Here is a 19,099-nt window from a genome sequence, read left to right on the forward strand (position 1 = left end):
GTAGATGAATTTTGGACTTTGGTGATGTAAGAAGTCCAAGAAAAGGGCTTAAGACTTGTTTAATGTCATACTAACTTCATATTGTTTACTAATATGATCACAAACTGTAATATATATGATTTTACATGTTTATGCCTAGAAAAAAGGCCATAGAAACGTTATCAAAGTGACAACGACAGTCTCACGGTGGTAGGTGATTATTATTTTTTCTTTTTACTCTATTGGAATCTTCCATTGGATGCTTTTGATACATAAAAAATTTAATGCCATATAGTTGTGTTATCCATAAGATAATGATGATTTATTTAAAAAATTAATTTATAGTAATGCCTGTGGGTGGGATAAGAGTTTAAATGTAAATGATGAATCTCTTCCTTCTTGATCTTGTGAAAGGACTCTAGTGACTGTGTGTATATTGAAGATCCTTCGTGAAAGTGAGGCCTACCTCAAAAGGTGGCCTGTTCCCTCTGCTCGCCCAAGAGGAGCCCTCTTCATACTTCTATGCCTCTCCACATGGCCTTCCTAATGGAGTTGGTCTGGCCAGCTCCAACTCAACATCTGAGATCCAGTCCGCGCATCATTTTTGAAGCCTTCTAAGACACCATTACCTCCTTGATGTTTCCAGTGTACCTGACAATGTTATGTGATAAGTACTATCGTAGAGGCCGACACGGGAAGTGTGTTTACATCTACCCTCTCCTAGACTTTTATAGTTTATTGAAGATGAGGCCTATGAGTTACTGTGCCTGGCACATAAAAATTCTCAATGTCCATTATTTTTAGATTTTAACATTAAGGTGGATTATTAGCATGTAAACATATCCTGGTTTCCTGGGATATAGATTCAAGTAGGGGCAGTATTGCCTTCATCTGCTTCTTCTGTTTTCTTCAGGGCTTAATTCCTTTCCTTTAATGCTCTTGTTCTAGGATCTCATATTTGAATTTAAGATAATAATGTCATAATAAAATCACAATAAAAGTCACAGCATTTTGATAGATTTCTTTAAAGCATACCACATATTAAGCATATTAATTTGGGGGGGGTAGGAAGTGGGTGGTGCAGACAGAGATGGTGAGGGAATAAAGGAAAATATACCTTCAAAACTTTGAAAAGTGTAGTCACTTTTTCCAACTTTTCTATTTTCTGTTAATAGCATCATCATTTCCCTAGCTTCCAAGACCTCTCTGCAGGTTAAAAAACTAATTGAAGTTAATCATTTAAATTTTGACATATCTTTTTAAAAAATATTTTTTAGATGTATTTCTTCTCCATTCTTATTGCCAGTAACTAGGCTCTTCCTCCATCCACTATTGGAGGATTTCAGCAACCTCTCAGCTAATCTCCTTGTCTAGGTAGCTCCTTTTAGCCACTGGACATTTTTGCCCTAGAAATCTTTCTAAGACTTAATTTTTCCAGTCAATGTTCTAGTCCACTGTTACTAGTAACTTGTAGTAACTTGTTACTTACTCCAGCCTAAATTCTGCATTCAGCATTCAAGGCCCTGCTTACTTTAGCTGCTACCTTCTCTCCCTGCCATTGCTTAGTGCAGGTGCTTTGCTTGGGGCACAGGGCCTCTTTCCTTTGTCTCAGAACATACCAGGCTTTGTATTCTTCCCCCTCCCTCGTAGTGTCGACATTCTACCCGTTCTTCAAGGTCCAGAAAGAATGCCACTTCCTCCTTGAAGATTTTCCTGGCAGCTCCAAGTCATATTCATAGCTCCCAAATAATTATTCTCACGTTTTGTAGTTGTGACAAGTTAGTAGAATCCTCTACCTTTTTCTCTTGACTTGATCTGTTAATAGGTGACCTAGGGACCATTACCTGCGACAGTAGCACATGTGCCACAGATATGTGAAGTGCAAATCTGTAATTTCCAAAATACTGGTTCTTCAAGCATATGCAGCAGCTCCTCTGATTGCTTAAAGGAATACATCTCAAAGACTATCGTGTAAGATTCATTTTTGTTTAAAAGATGAAAAAGTGAGAGTACAGCGGGAGTGTCTGAGGCATGGATTTATTTATCTCACAAACCAAGGGATTCATTTTCTTATTTGACTCACATTTCCAATTAATTACAGCTTAAACACCTCCAACCACAACCTATAAGCAGGCATATTTTATTTTCAATTCGTGTAAACTAAAACGTTTGAAGGGAATAACCACGGACACACTTGAGACCTCAACCCGCAGAAAAAAAGCGTCAAAAGCACACTCAGCGCTGCTGCTCACTGGGGACGCCAGTGGAATTTACGGTTTCTGGAGCCTCAGTTCTCCCACCTGCACAACGGCGATAACACTCGATAATATTTACTTCCGAGGGTTGTGGTGAAAGCTTTCCTTTCTGGCGAACTGCGGGGCGGTCTGCTTTTCCTCTCGCGACGCACTTCCGTGCGCGAGGCCAGGCGAGGCCCGGCGGGGAGGAGGCGACGCTCTTGGCGGAGGACCGGTCGCCGCGGCCGGAGGCTCGGCCGGCGCAGGTTCGGCCGCAGCGTTGACGCGCAGCGTGGGGCCTTCGGCGGGAGCACGCCAAGTGTAGACGCCGTGCAAAACAAGCGGAGCGTGCGCGCGCCGGTGTGCGCGGGGCCCGGGAGCGCGCTCAGATTGACAGCGAAGCGTAAAGGCGCCAGGGCATCTGAGAGACAAGCGACAGCTGGCGAGGCCAGCGAGCCCCGGCCGGCGCCCCCGCGCCGCTGGCCGACGGGTCTCCGCAGCGCCCCTCGTGGCGGCCGGCGGGGTCGCTGCCAAGGAGCGTCGCTTTGCTCCGCCCCCGCCGAGCTCGGCTGCCCTCCGCAGCCTCCGCGCCCGGACCCTCCTCCCTTCCCCCTCCGGAATCGCGATGGACGCGGCCTCCCGCCGCCGCCGCCGGCAGCACCGCGCGGGCCTCTGAGCTGCAGGGCCTGAGGAGCCGCGTGCTGGGGACGGGAAGTGCGCTGGCGGCCGCCGGTCGGGGGAACCTCTCGCTTGCCTGTCACCGGCTCCCCGCGGAGGAAGGGGAGGGACGAGGCGCGGCTTTTCCTGTGCCGCCTGCCCGGCTCGACCTGCGCGGCCTGCGGCTTCCTGGGAACTCGAGGGCCGCGGCCGGGCCTGGCTCTGCCCGCGGCCTGCTCGGAGCTGGACCGGAGCGCTTTGGGACGACAGGCCCGGGTAAGAGCCTGAGGGGAGGGAAGGCGGGAGCGCCGTGGGCGGTCGGAAGGGCGAGGCCTGGGCCCGGGATCCGGGGATGCCCGGCGGCGGGCCGGGAGCGAGACCCCGGCCCCGGGTGAGGGCGGCGGGGCTGCTGCCGACTCCCTGCCTTAGCCCCTTTGTTCCCCTCCCCCGGCCCTGCCCACGGCGGGGCCCGGCTTGCCTGAGCCCGGGCCCAAGACGGGCCCCCCTTGCCCTTGAGAAGGGTTCGCCTCCCGGCCGGCCCGGGGACGTCCCGCCGGGCCTCGGAGTTCCGGCCGCCGCTCGGCCCGGAGGCTGGCTGCTTCTCCTCCAGAACTTCCCCTCCTCCCCGATACGGGGAGCTAACTTAGCGGGGTTGGTGCCGGGCAACCAGGGCGCGGGGCTTCGGCTCCCGGCGCGGGGCTCGGCCGGGCCCGGGGTGTTGGGTCACCCTGCTGGCCGCCGCCGTTGGGTGCCCACCGCGCCCCGCCGCTGGAGTCCCACACCTGCAGCTGGGTACGCGGGCCCCGAAGCTGTCCTCCCGCCGCGCGCTTCCGAGCTTTTGTAAGCACTTGCCTGTTGGGGCTGCTTCTCTGTTTTGTCTCTTTTCTTAGCCAACTGCCCCATTCTGTAGAGATGGGGAGAGAGGGCCGTAGATTGGCCTATATTCTGATCCGTAACGTGTTATTCCCTTGCATTTGCTTTTAGCGATTCTTTTTAAACTTTTAAGAACAGTTGCCAAGACTGCCAAAATTCCTAACCAAGTCTTTAGTCATAGATAGATTTGGTGTTTAATTATCGTTTGTATGTGGGGTGGACATCTTAAGAAGAGCGGTAAGTTAAGCCGTCAGCAGGTTTTGTCAATTTTAAAGCAGCAACTTAATTTGAAGGGGGATTGGATCAAAGTGCTTAGTTTCCTCAAAATACTGAATCTAACCCTTATCTGAAGATCTGTTTTGGGTTGGACGGGAGAAGTTTGCTGGAAAAAAAAGAACCTTTAGTAAGGTGTTCTTTGCCTTTTGGCACAGAAGTTAGTGATAGCAGTAGTGGGATCCGAAGCTTGACTGTTTGACAAAGACTGCTCTGGTTTCCAGTTAAGCAGCAACCTAATCAGTTTATACTCTTGTGCAAAACTGGTTTTTAGTTAGTATGATAAGTGAACGGTAAACCCGAGGAATAAGGGAAGTTGAAAAACTGCATTAAGCGCTCTATCCAAACATACTTATGAGTTTTCTCTAATTCTAGGAGGACACCACGAAAATTTGGTTCTAGCTGATGTAAAAGAAAACTTTTTAAACCCAAGCTGATCAGTCCTGGACATTTAAAGGACTTTTTACTTTACTTTTTTAATTTAAGCAAAAAGGCTTTTAAAAAACCATGGCAGATGTGGATCCAGATACGTTGCTGGAATGGCTACAGATGGGACAGGGAGATGAAAGGGACATGCAACTAATAGCCCTTGAACAGCTATGCATGCTGCTTTTGATGTCTGACAACGTGGATCGTTGTTTTGAAACGTAAGTACATCCCTTCATCATTTTCCTTTGGGGTTGCTGTAGTGCCATCTGCTTTCAACCATTTGCTGACTTCAGTTTGTGAGGAATTTTCTCTAGTGAGTTTTACAACTATCTTTTTAAAAGTTTCTGCAGTTTTGCAGTTAAAACTTTTCTGAGAAATAAAAACTGGTAGGTGAAGTAACTCCAGTAATGATAATTGTGATGACACAAATACACGTTTGTTGAATGAGTAGAAATTAGTAGAAAATACTAATTTTAATGCATAGCTTTGTTGATTCATTTTCAAAATATGTTATGAACTGGGAAAATATAAATACTTATCTTCTTTAAAGGTAGCTATTTCTGTACCAAGAAATTGACTTGAAATTTTTGGCGTGAAAATACAGATGATAATAAACTTATGTTTTATGACTGCCTGTTTCTTCCTTGGTGTTAAGTCATGAATGACGTTGTACTTTTGTTAAAGCAAATCATTGGTTTGTAAATTTCAGTTTGGAGGGTATAAGTTGGATGTTACCCAAATAGCATCCTTTTGGAATAGTAGAAACAGATTTTGAAGTTTGGAGAGTTTAAACGATTTTATTAAGAGGTTATAATGTAGAATTTGTGCAGAAATGTAAAAGAGAATTCGTCACTGGATTGGCTATTAATGCCATGTTTTTCCTCTTATGTGATACTTGTTTGATTAACCATTCTTCTGAGTGCTCAACACGTTTGGTTTTTACTGTTTATTTTATATTTGTATTTATAATTGTGAATTCCAGTTATAAGTAAATGAAAACTCAGATGTTTCTGTGTTTTAATGTTATTTTAAAGTATTTAGTAGAAAATGCTTGAGATGTTGACATAAAATTTGGTATAATTATCTTAATTTTTTTGAGGTGGAAATAAAGGCTGTATTACTAAATTAACATTATTTTAATTGTCTTCATTTTTGAATGAATAGTGAATGGAGATGAATTGATAAACAATAATTCTTAGCTGTAAATCTCATTAAAACAGTACTATTATGATAAAAGTCTTTATAAACAGTTGCCAAATCACAATCTGTTAGTGTCCCATTTTTTTGTGTGTGTGAGGAAGATCAGTCCCGAGCTAACATCCGATGCCAATCCTCTTTTTTTTTTTTTGCTGAGGAAGATTGACCCTGGGCTGACATCTGTGCCCATCTTCCTCTACTTTATATGGGACACTGCCACAGCATGGCTTGACCAGCAGTGTGTCAGTGCATGCCCGGGCTCCGAACCTGCGAACCCCGGGCCACTGAAGTGGAGTGCGAGCACTTAACCACTGCGCCACCAGACTGGCCCCTGTTAGTGTCCCATTTGTTTCAACTAGTTTTTGTTATTGACAAACTTTGAGTATATAATAATTTAGCCCCTCCATTGACACTTGTTTTAGCAGGATGCGTGGAAAAGTGAGGTAGATTTTTGAGTATTCATAGATTTCCTTAGAGAGTCTTCATTGACCTGAGAATACTTTTGGTATTTTAAAAAGTAAGTCATACTTGCCAGTCCAATCAACTATCATTTCATATCTTCTATTAAGTACTAATATATAGTGAGGTATTTATAATGGCATTAAAAAAGAGTGTTACCATATTAAAACAATTCTAAAGGAAATTTTTAAAATGTAAAACTCATCCTTGTATAAAATCCTACCATCCTAACATAATAGTTGTTCTTTCTATTTTCCCTTCCAGGCTTTATTTGTAGTTGATATAATGTAATTTTAAGAAAGATGAAATTAAACTCAGATGTGATTTATATTTTTTATTTACTCAGGATACGAGAGTATTTCAAATTGGAATGGTTAGACCTGTTTCATGTAGCATACTAGTAATTTATCAAAAATAGACATTTGATTAAATTTATGACAGTCTTTTTTTTAAACCTTTGTTTGCTCTCTTCAACCTACAGCCAGATTTTCTTGTTGTCACAAGGAAATTGACTTGGTTCCTTTAAGCTAGAGAGGCAGTGTGGTGAAGTGGAAAGAATCGGCTGTGGCATCAGAGACCTGGGTTCAGATTCTCGGTTTGCTACATATAATTTAGCCTCTGAGAGCCTTACTTTCGTCCTCTGTAAAATGGCGGTAATCTTATTTCTGGTAGGCTCCTTGTGAGGATAAAGGAAAGAATATATATGAAAAGTGTTTTGAGTAAAGTGGGCTACCCACTAATACTATTATTATTATTTATTTTATTTTATTTTTCGTGAGGAAGATCAGCCCTGAGCTAACATCTGCCAATCCTTCCTCTTTTTGCTGAGGAAGACTGGCCCTTGGCTAACATCCTTGCCCATCTTCCTCCACTTTATGTGGGACGCCGCCACAGCATGGCTTAACAAGCGGTGCGTCGGTGCGCGCCCGGGATCCGAACCGGCGAACCCGGGGCCGCCGCGGTGGAGCGCGTGCACTTAACCGCTTGCGCCACCGTGCTGGCCCCTAATGTTATTATTAAATACCTAATTTTGAATTTTATTTTGGGACTTTATTTCATGAAACTGTCATTGATTTGGGGGAGTCTTTTTAAATTCTTTGAAACAGTCAACAAATAAGGCAGAAGAAAAGCAAGGTGATGAGCATATTTTGAATGTTGGTGAAAATCTCCCATACCAACTTGATTTCATAAGATAGTAGCAAATAGTCCTTAGTTATGTCGAATAAAGCAAAAAATGTCTATATGTTTTGGCCTGATTAGCTTGTATTAATAGTTGTGTCTGTTTAGTCAGGAAAGACAGATGGTATGGTAGAAATAATGGCCTTTGGAATGGAATAGACTTGGGTTCAGGTTTTTGTGAAGATCAAGTGGGGTAATACACGTCAAATGCCTAGCACAGTGCTTTTCACGTAATAGTTAAGTGTTTCTTTTACTTTAACTTAGTATTGTACATGGCTCTCCATTTTTTTGTACCAGTTTTTGACAGTCATTTTGAAAATAAGGAATAAGTGTTTTCTGTGAAGCTGTGATGCTTCTTATCTAATGCCTGAACTTATGATAATGCTCTAGAAAGTAAAATTCAAGTTCAAGGTTAGTTTTTGCTTTTATCTGTGATACGTCATTGGGTTAATGTTATAAATTTAATATGAGTTAAATTTAATGAGTTATAAATGAGTACTTTTGCAATCACATCAAAATAGATGATTATTATGCATATTGTTATAAGTAGATAAGTTCTAGGCGGTTGTAGATCCTGCTGCTTCAGATAATATAGTTTATTTTTTTTATTTTTTATTTTTTTTAAAGATTTTATTTATTTTATTTTTTGCCCCCAAAGCCCCAGTAGATAGTTGTATGTCACTGCTGCACACCCTTCTAGTTGCTGTATGTGGGACTCGGCCCCAGGATGGACAGAGAAGTGGTGCCTCGATGCGCACCCGGGATCCGAACCTGGGCCGCCAGCATCGCAGCGCGCGCACTTAACCACCAAGCCACAGGGCCGGCCCAGATAATATAGTTTAAAAATTATGTCTTCTGGGAAGAATCTAAGATCTCCCCAGAAGATCTAGAAAATGGAATATTAGCAATAATGCTTTTAGTTACTAGAAGGCTCTATTTAAAAAACAATCATTTTACTTAATTATGAGGGCACAAAAGGATATACAATAAAAAGTAAGTCTCTCCCCTTCCTGTCTCCTGGCTAATCAGTTCTCTTCTCCAGAGGCAACCATCATTAATCATTTTCCTAGTGTATCCTTCAGGAGATATCCCAAGAAGACTGTCTTGAGTTTGGATGCCAAAGTTGTTGAACAGTGGTAAAAACCTCCTGTTGTATATTTATAATAAAAGAAAAAATACCTACAAGAGTAACAAGGCTTTTAACCCTTTATTTTTTATTTATTTATTTTTTTTGTGAGGACTAGCCCTGAGCTAACAGCCAATGCCAATCCTCCCCTTTTTTCTTAAGGAAGATTGGCCCTGGGCTAACATCCGTGCCCATATTCCTCTACTTTATATGGGACGCTGTGACAGCATGGCTTAACAAGCTGTGTGTTCGTGCGCTCCCGGGATCCAAACCTGCGAACCCCAGGCCACCGCAGCGGAGCGCGCGTACCTAACCGCTTGTGCCACCCTGCCGGCCCTTAACCTTTTAAATTGTCTTCCTACTTTATGTTAGGTGTTAGAGATACATTGATGACCAAAACAATACAGTCTCTGCCCATATGGTGCCTAGAAGTCTAATAGGGAAGACTGATATTAAATAATTATAGAAATAAGATTGTGGTTACAAACTGTGATAAGTGCCATGGAGGAAAAGGTTAGGGTGCTATGACAGCATGTAGCAGGGACATGACCTAGAGGGGTAGGGATGGTCAGAGTGGCCTTCTTTGAGGAGGTGGTTTTTCCTAGAGAGAATGAGTAAGAGTTTATGAGATGAGGTATGAGGAGGTGGGGTAAGAAGGGTGTTCAAAGGGAAGGCAGTATGTGAAGAATTTGAAGTGGGATAAGCATGGCATGATTGAGGAACTTGGAGGAAGCTAGTGTGAAGAGGGCAAGGAAAGGTTGCTTTGTTGATGGGGCAAAATGAGATGGAGTCTCTTCTGTATGCTAAGTAAAGCTTTTGTTTTTATCTTAAGAGCAATTGGAAGGCATTCAGGTGCTATAAAAGAGTGAGTGATGAGATTCAATTTGTCTTTTAAAAACATTACCTGCTGTATGGAGAATAGATGGGTGGAGAAGACAGAAAGAAGGAATGCTTGTAGACTTGGTAGTTTGTGATCCAGAGAGAGAGGGTTATTGTAATAAAAGTAGAAAGAAGTGGATAGATTTGAGATAGATTAAGGAGGTAAAATAGGCAGAACTTGTTGAATGATTGGATATGAGAGGGTGACAAAGGATGAGGTATCATGGATGACTCAGGGTACAATGAATGATGATGCCATTCAGTGAGAGAACACTGGAAGAGGACCATGTTTTGAGAAGCTGAGATCATGAGTTTGGATTTGGCTGTATTCTCATGTCTGCTTCTGCATTCAGTCTGTTGCATTATGTTGTTTTGATTTAAAATATATGGAAAAAAGATCATCCTTCATAGATGTAGCTGGAAAGGGGAGGAATGTTGTAATGTTTTTTTTTACATAATTATGGATATTTGATACCATACCAAAACTGGACGAGTGATAGTTTCTTAAGGGTTAGTTAAATGATGTAGGTTCTGAAATCATATCAGTGAACTTTTTGCATTCTGTTATATTAAAATCTGTTGGTCTGTCTTGTACTTTGAGTGGATTTTTTACCCATGTTTAAGTTTGTAAAATCATGCACTGGTCGTGTGAAAAATATTACTCTACTGAGTTATACATATTCCAAATGTTGACATATGTCATTCTACAGTATGACAAACTCACATTTGTTAATATGACTACTGACCTCATATTTAAAGAAAAGTCTTTAAATATTGGGAGGCTGTCAAGCTCATGGTGGCAGATAAAAGTTTTCCAAAATCGTAATTTTTGCTTGAAAGCCTGAATGTTATCGTTGGCAACAAATACTGTCAGTTGTTTTCCTTGAAGTGAAAGGCTTACTTGGTTAATTTTTGAGAAAATGTTTGCCAGATATCCAAGTCTGAATAACCACAGTTTGTCTGAAGTTCTTTCAAGTAAAAATGGTGTTGCATGAAAAAAGCAGCCAGTTCAGCTTTCCAACAGTTGTACAAGTACTTTTCCTTGGCACAGCCATCATTTTTCTGTATGCAAAAGTGCTTAATGCACTTCCCATTTCCTTAAGTAGAATGTTAAAAAGATATGTATTCAAGGGTTGAGATTTAGTAAAATTAATAATTTTTTTGCTTAATCAAGGTTATTCTGTAGTGAAACTGGCTTTTTTTTTTTTCCCCCGTGCCTGAGCTTGGCCATGAAGAATCCAATTACTGGTAGTACTGTTTAGTGCTGCTGCCTTGATGCATGCTAGAAGCATCAGCAGTTTTATCCACCATTGCTTTTGCATCATTAGTGCACATGTCAACACAGGAAGGAAAGTGATTCAAGAAGAGCAAGGACAATTGTGTTGAATACTGGTGAGAGGTCAAGTAGGGTGAAGACTAAAAGGTTTTCATTGGATTGAGCAACATTCTCAAGGTCATTGATCTTAATGAGAGCTGAGTGGACATTGATTTTAATGAGAGCTGAGGAGTAAGAAGGACATGAAGAAATGGAGACAAGGAGTGTGGAAAACTTTTTTGAGAGGTTGGATTAGAATGGGGTTGTGGGACTTTTTCTTTTAAAGGTCAAAGAGACAGGAGAGAGAATGGATAATCCATACTCTAAGGATTCTGAGAAACTGGGAGAGAATTGGCTCTCGTCAAGAGCAGTGCTTTTTCTGATTCAGTTGGCCTGGTGTAGTGCCTGATATTTTGCATTCCTAATATGCTCTCGGATAATGCTGCAGCTATTGGTCAGAAAATCCACATTGAGTAGCAAAGCTCTGATGTACTGGTGGAGAGAGAGGCTTTAGGTAGGCATGTTCCTTGTTGTCACACAGGGATGGTGGAGAGGTGAGATGCAGATGTTATAGGTTTGATGGTAAAAAGTTGAAGGGGTTTCTGTCTGACGATGTCTATTTTCTCCCTGAAGTAGATTAAAAAGAATGATAATATCTAGGATTGGTATGGGGAACCGATTATGCTAATGTAGTGCTAGTAGCTTCATAATAGATATCCCTGCCTCTAAGCTAACTATATCCAGATTTATGGTCTTAAAATACTTTTTATGGTCTTTTTTTTCCAGCTGTATTGAGGTATAATTGACTATAGTCTTAAAATATTGATTTGATTGTACTACTCCCTTTTGTAAAATCTTTTGGGTTCTTTACCTAATGGATAAAATTTAAAAGCCTTCAAAGACCTCTTCTGCATTCTCACACATACCTACTACTACTACTTTTGTTTTTCCACTGCTAAGCGTAGTGCCTGGCATACAATAGCTAATATCCAGATATTGAACAAATTGAAGAAATTCTTTATATTGTGCCTCTTTTCAGCTTGTGCTTATTTTCAGCTTATGCCTAAAATGCCTACAGAAAGTATTTCTAGAGTCATGAAATTGCTTGGGAAGTATGCAGGAGGAAGAGCATTGTATTCTTCTCTGTAGTAGAAACAGTGATAGCATCAACGTGTATTTTCCCTACCCTCTTGCATGCATAACGTACCTGCACCTGCGTTTTCCATACTGACTCCTGTTTTCTTCTACCCAATGGCAGAGTAATAGGGAAGTGAAATTACTTTTCTTTTATCGGTCTTGCAGCTGATCCTTCCCTGGATAGAGAATGTTCATTGTATCAAATACATGTAATCCTGAAAAGTTAAATAAGTGAATTTCTATAAACAGACAACAAATGTGTATGTGCTTCTTTTCAGTGGACGGTGGAGAAAAATGCTGGAGGATGAAAAACATTCTGTCAGGGTTCTTAACCTTGGGCTCTAAGCGGCCCATAGATAATGAGCTTCAGTGAGCTTTTTTTAAGTTTACCAAAGTGTCTGTCATCTTAAAAATGTAAAAAACAAAACACTCTTCTAGTTTATAGCAATATATCTGTATACCCTGCATACTTGTTGACTGTGTCGTTAGACCTTTGAGTTCCGCAGAGCCCAGATGCCTTACTCATCTTTGTATCCTACCCCCCAACACCTAGCACAGTACTTGTCACAAAAAGGCATTCTGTAGATACTTGTTGAATGAATTGCAGTAAAGTTTATGTGTATTTTATTTGTGTTTATATTTTAATTGGAGAAAAGCAAGTCTGCATATTGGATTTGACTTCTTTTTCTTTGAGATGGAAGGCCATGATTTTCAACTGCTATGCCAGGATTTATTTATGGTTAAGCAGTACAGAGAGAGTGAGGGCTGGGAGCAGGGGCAAAAATGGAATAAAAGATGAAATGGATCAAAAGATATTATTTATTACCTTCAGAGACTGAATTTATTAATCTCTTACAGTTAAATTATATTTTAGGTTTTTTAAATAAAGGAAGTGGTCAGTTTACAGACTATATTCAGTATAATGTAACCACTGTAGATAACTTCCTTTATTTAAAAAAAAAAAGTTAAATTTCTTTATATTGTAAATCTTCTGAAATCTTGGCCCAAGTCCAAATGATAGTCTGGAAAAAGCATATGGTAGTTATAGTATAGAAACTATTACTACACTATTACTACAGTTCCCAAGGGAAAGTCGTTCTCTTTGGAATCTCATGAAACTTTTTTTGTTCTTGTTTTAGGTTACTTAGCTCTACTTCCATCAAGGAAAGATTCTGGTGTCATTGAAGGGAGCATTTTGGAAACCATTGCTTAAATTTGGATTTATCTAAAGATTTTTCTTAATCTCATTTGTGTGATTGACTGGTCTGACAGTAGATCTGTGTAGGTTGAATGATCTTAAAATTTCCTAATTAGGCTACCTTTTGGCCTATAAATTGGTATTATAGTATAGTTCTGGGTTTAATATATAAAAATAATTTCTACCTGTAATGCGAGATGTAAATATTTAGCAAGTTTAAAATTTTGAATAAGTCTTCAATTGTAATGTATATAAAATTTTGTGCCATAGGTATATACTCTTAGCACTATTCAGGGAAGGCTGTGATTATTATATGCATGATATTTAACTTTTTTCTTAAATTTATATAAATTATATATGGTCAAGTTTGAGTTTTGACAAATGCGTAGAGTCGTGTAACTACCAGCACAATTGAAATTCAGAAGAATTCCCTGACCCTGAAACATTCCCTAGAGCTGTCCCTTTGAAGTTAAACCCTCCCCCAACCCCAATGCCTGGCAACCAGTTCTCTGGTGCTATAGTTTTGACTTTTCCAGAATGTCATGTAAATGGAATCATACATGAAGTGTGTAGCCTTTTGAGTCTTGCTTCTTCTATGTAGTATATTGCATTTGAGAATCATCTATCTTGCTGTGTGTATTAGTTCGTTTCCTTTATTTGCTGAGTAGTAGTCCATTTTATGGATGTACCACAGATGGTTTATCCATTCACTTCTTTTTTTTTATTTTTTATTTATTTATTTTTTTTATTTTTGGTGAGGAAGATTGCTCCAGAGCTAACATCTGTTGCCAACCTTCCTCTTTTTGCTTGAGGAAGGTTGTCACTGAGCTAACATCTGTGCCAGTCTTCCTCTATTTTGTGTGTGGGATGCCCCCACAGCATGGCCTGATGAGCAGTGTGCAGATCTGCACTCGGGATCCAAACCCACGAAACCCAGGCTGCTGAAGTGGAGTGTGCAAACTTAACCACTATGCCACCAGGCTGGCCCCTATCCATTCACTTCTTGAAAGACATTTAGATTTTTCAGGTTTGGTGATTATGACCAAAGTTGCTATAAACATTAGCATACAGATTTCTGTATAAATAATGAGTTTTCATTTCTTCTGAAATTCTTAGAGATAAATCTGACAAGATGTAGAAATTGGCAGTCTGATTTCAAAATTCATACGGAAATGCAAAGGACCTAGACTAGCCAGAAAAACTTTGGCGAGGAGTAAAGTTGGAGGACTACTGCAACTGTATTTCAGTTCTTATTATACAGCCACAGTAATCAAAACAGTGAGATATTGGTGTAAAAATAAATGGATCAATGAAATGAAATGGAGAGTTCAGAAATAGACTCACATATACATGGACAACTTATTTCCACAAAAGGGAAGGCAATTCACTGGACAAAGAGTAGTTTATTTATGGTGCTGGAACAATTGGATATCCATATGCAAAAAAAAAAAAAAAAAAAAAGAACTTGGATGCAGGCCCCACACCATATGCAAAAATAAACTCAAAATGAATCGTAGACCTAAGTGTAAAACCTAAAACTATAACGCCTCTGGAAGAAAACATAGGAGAAATCCTTTGTGACCCTAGGTTAGGCAAATATTTCTTAAACAAACACTAAAAGCACAAGCCATAAGAGAATAAATTGATATGTTTGAAGGTTTTTACTACTAATTCTATTTCTGTAATGGACAGAGGACTTGTTTAGGTTACTTAATTCTTCTTGAGTGAATTTTAGTAGTATGTCTTTGAAAGAATTGGTCTATTTAATATAAATTAAGATTTATGGGCATAGAGTTGTTTGTAGTATACCTTTTTATCCTTTGAATGTTTGTACGGTCTGTAGTGATAATTCTTCTTTTCATCCTGATATTGGTAATTTTTATCTTTGATCAATCTGGCTAGAGATTTATCAATTTTATTACTCATCAAAGAACCAGCTTTTGGTTTCTCTATTTTTCTGTTTTCAGTTTTCATTGATTTCTGCTCTTTATTATTTCCTTACTTCTGGATTAGTTTGGGATTTGATTTGCTCTTTTTTCGTAGTTTCTTTGGTGGAAGCCAAGGTCACTGATTTGAGACCTTTTCTAATACAATCATTTAAGACTATAAATTTTTCTTTTCTGCTTTAGTTGATGTATATTTATTTTCATTTGGTTCAGAATATTTAAAATTTTTCTTTGAAGCTTTCTTTTTTACCCTTAGGTTATTTATTTATTTATTTATTTATTTATTTATTTATTTATTTATTTATTTATTTATTTATTTATTTATTTATTTATTTATTTAAAGATTTTATTTATTTAATTTTTTCCCCCCAAAGCCCCAGTAGATAGTTGTATGTCATAGCTGCACATCCTTCTAGTTGCTGTATGTGGGACTCGGCCTCAGGATGGACGGAGAAGTGGTGCCTCGATGCACACCCGGGATCCGAACCCGGGCCACCAGCATTGCAGCGCGCGCACTTAACCACCAAGCCACAGGGCCGGCCCATACCCTTAGGTTATTTAGAAGTGTGTTGCTTAATTTCCAAATATTTGAGAATTTTCAAAAAATATTTGATATTTATGTGTTACTATTATAGTCAGAGAACATACTTTATATTATTTTATTTTATTTTATTTTATTTTATTTTATTTTTTTTTTTTTTAAAGATTTTATTTATTTATTTTTTCCCCCCAAAGCCACAGTTGATAGTTGTATGTCATAGTTGCACATCCTTCTAGTTGCTGTATGTGGGACGCGGCCTCAGCATGGCCAGAGAAGCAGTGCCTCGGTGTGCGCCCGGGATCCGAACCCGGGCCGCCAGCAGCGGAGTGCTCGCACTTAACCGCTAAGCCACGGGGCCGGCCCAATATATTATTTTAATTATTTTAAATTTGTTAAAGTTTATTTTATGGCCCACAATATGGTCTGTTTTTGGTGAACGGTCCACGTGCACTTGAGAAGAATGTATATTCTGCTGTTGTTGGGTGGAATGTTTTACAAGTGTCAGATCAGGTCAAACTGATTGATAGTGTTCAGTCTATATTCTTATTGATTTTCTATCTATTTGTTTTATAGGTTACTGAGAGAGCAGTGTTAACATCTCCAAATATAATTGTAGATTTCTCGATTTCTCTTCAGTTCTCTCAGTTTTTGCTTTGTGAATTTTGAAGCCCTGTTAAGTGCCTTTAGGATTGCAAAGTTTTCTTGGTGAATCGACCCTTTTATCATTTTGTAGTGTCCCTCTTTATCTTTGGTAATTTTCTTTGTTCTGACGTTTACTTTGTCTGATATAAATATAGCCACTCAAGCTTTCTTTTGAAAAAGAAAGCTTTTTGTGTTTGTTTGGTGTATCTTTTTTGTGTGTGTGTGTGAGGAAGATCGGCCCTGAGCTAACATCTGCCAATCCTCCTCTTTTTTGCTGAGGAAGACTGGCCCTGGGCTAACATCCATGCCCATCTTTCTCCACTTTATATGGGATGCCGCCACAGCATGGCTTGATAAGCAGTGTGTCGCTGCGTGCTCGGGATCCGAACTGGCGAACCCTGGGCCACTGCAGTGGAGCGCGCGCACTTAACTGCTTGTGCCACTGGGCCGGCCCTGGTGTATCTTTTTAGTTTTAACCAATCTATATCATTATATATAACATGGGTTTCTTGTAGACAGTATATGGGTGGCTTGTGTTTTTTTTTTAAATCCAACCTGAGAGTTTATGTTTTTAATTGGTGAGTTTAGACTATTTATATTTATTGTAATATTTGGTATTTCTGGGTATATTTCTAACATGTTATTATTTGGTCTTTTTGTTCTGTTTTTTTGTTTCTCTGTTTACTTTTTCCTGCCTTTTGAGTTACTTGAGTATTTTGTAGCATTCTATTTTAATTTACCTATTGGGTTTTTGGCTTTGTCTCTTTGTATTTTTTAGTGGTTGCTCTACGGATTATAGTTAACTTAAAGAGTTCATATTTTACCATTTAAAGTAAAATGAGGAAGTTTTACAACCATGTAGATCCCTTTACCCTCTTCTCCCTGTATGTTGTAGTTGTCATATATGTATTAAATTTACATTGAAAAGCTCAAGGTGCAATATTATAATTTTTCCTTTCAACAGTCAGTTTAATAGGAGAAAAATAATCTATTATATTTACCCAGGTATTTATTATTTCTGTTGATCTTCCTTTGTCTCTCTCTAGTATTATATTCTTTCATCCTGAAGACCTTTAGCATTTCTTTTAAGGGAAGTCTGCTGGTGATGAAGTCTCTTAGTTTTTCTTTATCTGGGAATGTCTTTATTTTGGTTTCATGCTGTGAAGATATTTTTGCTGGATATAGAATTCTGGGGTGACAGTTCTTTCCGGATTTTAAAGATAATCCACTGTCTTCTGGCCTTTATGGTTTCTCATGAGAAATCTGCATTCGTTCTAATCTGTTTTGGTGTTATTTTTCAGCTTTTGCTGCTTTCAAGATGTTTTTTCCTTAACCTTTGACTTTTTTGCGGTTTGATTATGATTTGTCTGTGCATGGTTATCTTTGAATTTGTCTTATTTGAGGTTTGCTGAGCTTCTTGAATCTGTGTCTTGCACCAAATTTGGGAAGTTTCTTCTTCAAATGTATTTTCTACCAGTTTTTTTCTCTTTTCCCTCTGGGACTGCAGTGGCATAAAATGTTACACTTTTTGATATGTTCCCTCAGGTCCTGAAGACTGTTCCTTTTTTTTTTGTCCCAATCTTTTTTCTCTGTGTTCTTCAGATTGGATAATTTTATTGATCTGTCTTTAAGTTCACTGACTCTTTATCTGATATCTTCATTCTGCTCTTGAGCCCATCCAGTGAGGTTATTGTCTTCCCACAAATTGTATTTTTCATTTCTAAAATTTTCATTTGATTCTTCTTCATGCTTTCTGTTTCTTTGTTGAAAACTTCTGTTTCCAGTCATTTCAAGAATGTTCACATTTGCCTCATGAAGTATAGTTATAATATGATAATTTTAACATCTAGGTCGTCTCGGCCTTACATCTGTGGACTGTCTTTTTTTCTTGAGTTGGATAGATCAGATTATACTGAGTCTTTGTGTTTCGAGTTGTTTTGGATTTTAACCTAGACATTTAGAATATTATACTGTGAGACTGGGTTTTATAAAAATCTTCTGGAGAATGTTGATTTTGTTGTTTTGTTGTGGCATGCAGTTAACCTGGTTAGATTTAAACTGCAGTTCTGTCTTGCCTCCTGTGGGTGGTGGTTCCAATGTCAGTGGTTTCAAAGCCTTTCTTATGGTATTTGGGTTTACGCTGTGCATGTGTCACTCAGTTTAGTCTGGGACTTGGTGGTGAATTATGTCAAAGTTCACTTGTCAGTCTTTGCTGCTCTTTAGCTCTGTGCTCCACATGTGCAGTTTGTAGATGAGCTTGGGACTTGTGTTAGGGATCTTTTTTCTAGCTCTTTCCTCTCAGAGATTTCCCCCACATCTTTTGGCTACCAGGAGCCCTTTTTACTAGTGTTCTAGCTAGAAGGCTGGGGCTGCTTGAAGTTTTTTCTTTCTTTTTTTTGTTGTAAGGAAGATCAGTGCTGAGCTAACATCCGATGCCAATCCTCCTCTTTTTTTTTTTTTTTTTTTTGCTGAGGTAGATTGGCCCTGGGCTGACATCCGTGCCCATCTGCCTTTACTTTATATGGGACGCCGCCACAGCATGGCTTGACAAGTAGCGTGTCAGTGCGCGCCCAGGATCTGAACCTGCGAACCTCAGGCCGCCGCAGCAGAGTGCGCACACTTAACTGCTTGCACTGCTGGGCTGGCCCCACGTCTTGAAGTTTTAGTCATACTTCCCCCCACCCTCCACCCTTCTTCCCGCTTGTGCTGTCATTTAGTTACTGGGACTGGAACTGCCTTTGAGGTGAAAGTAGTGAGAGAGAAGAGAGAAGAAAATAGCAGGATTGCTCTCATGCCCTTTTGACCACAGGGGCTCCTTTTCTTAGTTCCCAGTTCTCCTGGGGCCTGAGATGCTTGTCCACCTCCACTGCACTGTGCATGTGTTACTCAGAGTTTAGTCTGGGACTTTACACCTGGGGCTGGCCTTGGGGCCAGGCTGGGTAGAAAAAGCCCAGGAATTTCTCCCCACATCCTCTGGCTCCCAGAGGCCCCTTTTCTTGGTCCTCTCAGAGCTTTTGTTGTGTGCTTCTGCTACA

The 19,099-nt window shown here is 40.0% G+C and overlaps 1 protein-coding gene across 14 annotated transcripts in view; it reads left to right on the forward strand.

Moving 5' to 3' along the window:
* Positions 1-2,997: 2,997 nt before the first annotated feature.
* HECTD1 (HECT domain E3 ubiquitin protein ligase 1) overlaps positions 2,998-19,099 on the forward strand; it is an 82,525-nt gene continuing 66,423 nt past the window's right edge. For 12 of the 14 annotated variants that reach the window (XM_087422884.1, XM_087422923.1, XM_087422905.1 and 9 more), the window contains exons 1-2: positions 2,998-3,146; positions 4,392-4,663. In XM_087422884.1, the coding sequence (XP_087279010.1) occupies positions 4,524-4,663 (140 nt within the window). In that variant the 5' untranslated portion in view covers positions 2,998-3,146; positions 4,392-4,523. Of the gene's footprint in view, positions 3,147-3,615; positions 3,711-4,391; positions 4,664-19,099 lie in introns of those variants that run through there. The other 2 variants (XM_087422896.1, XM_087422891.1) reach the window with 2 other exon arrangements.

This window comes from Ceratotherium simum, chromosome 3, assembly GCF_057802395.1.
Source record: "Ceratotherium simum simum isolate JZ-2026a chromosome 3, ASM5780239v1, whole genome shotgun sequence".
NCBI classification, from domain to species: domain Eukaryota; kingdom Metazoa; phylum Chordata; class Mammalia; order Perissodactyla; family Rhinocerotidae; genus Ceratotherium; species Ceratotherium simum.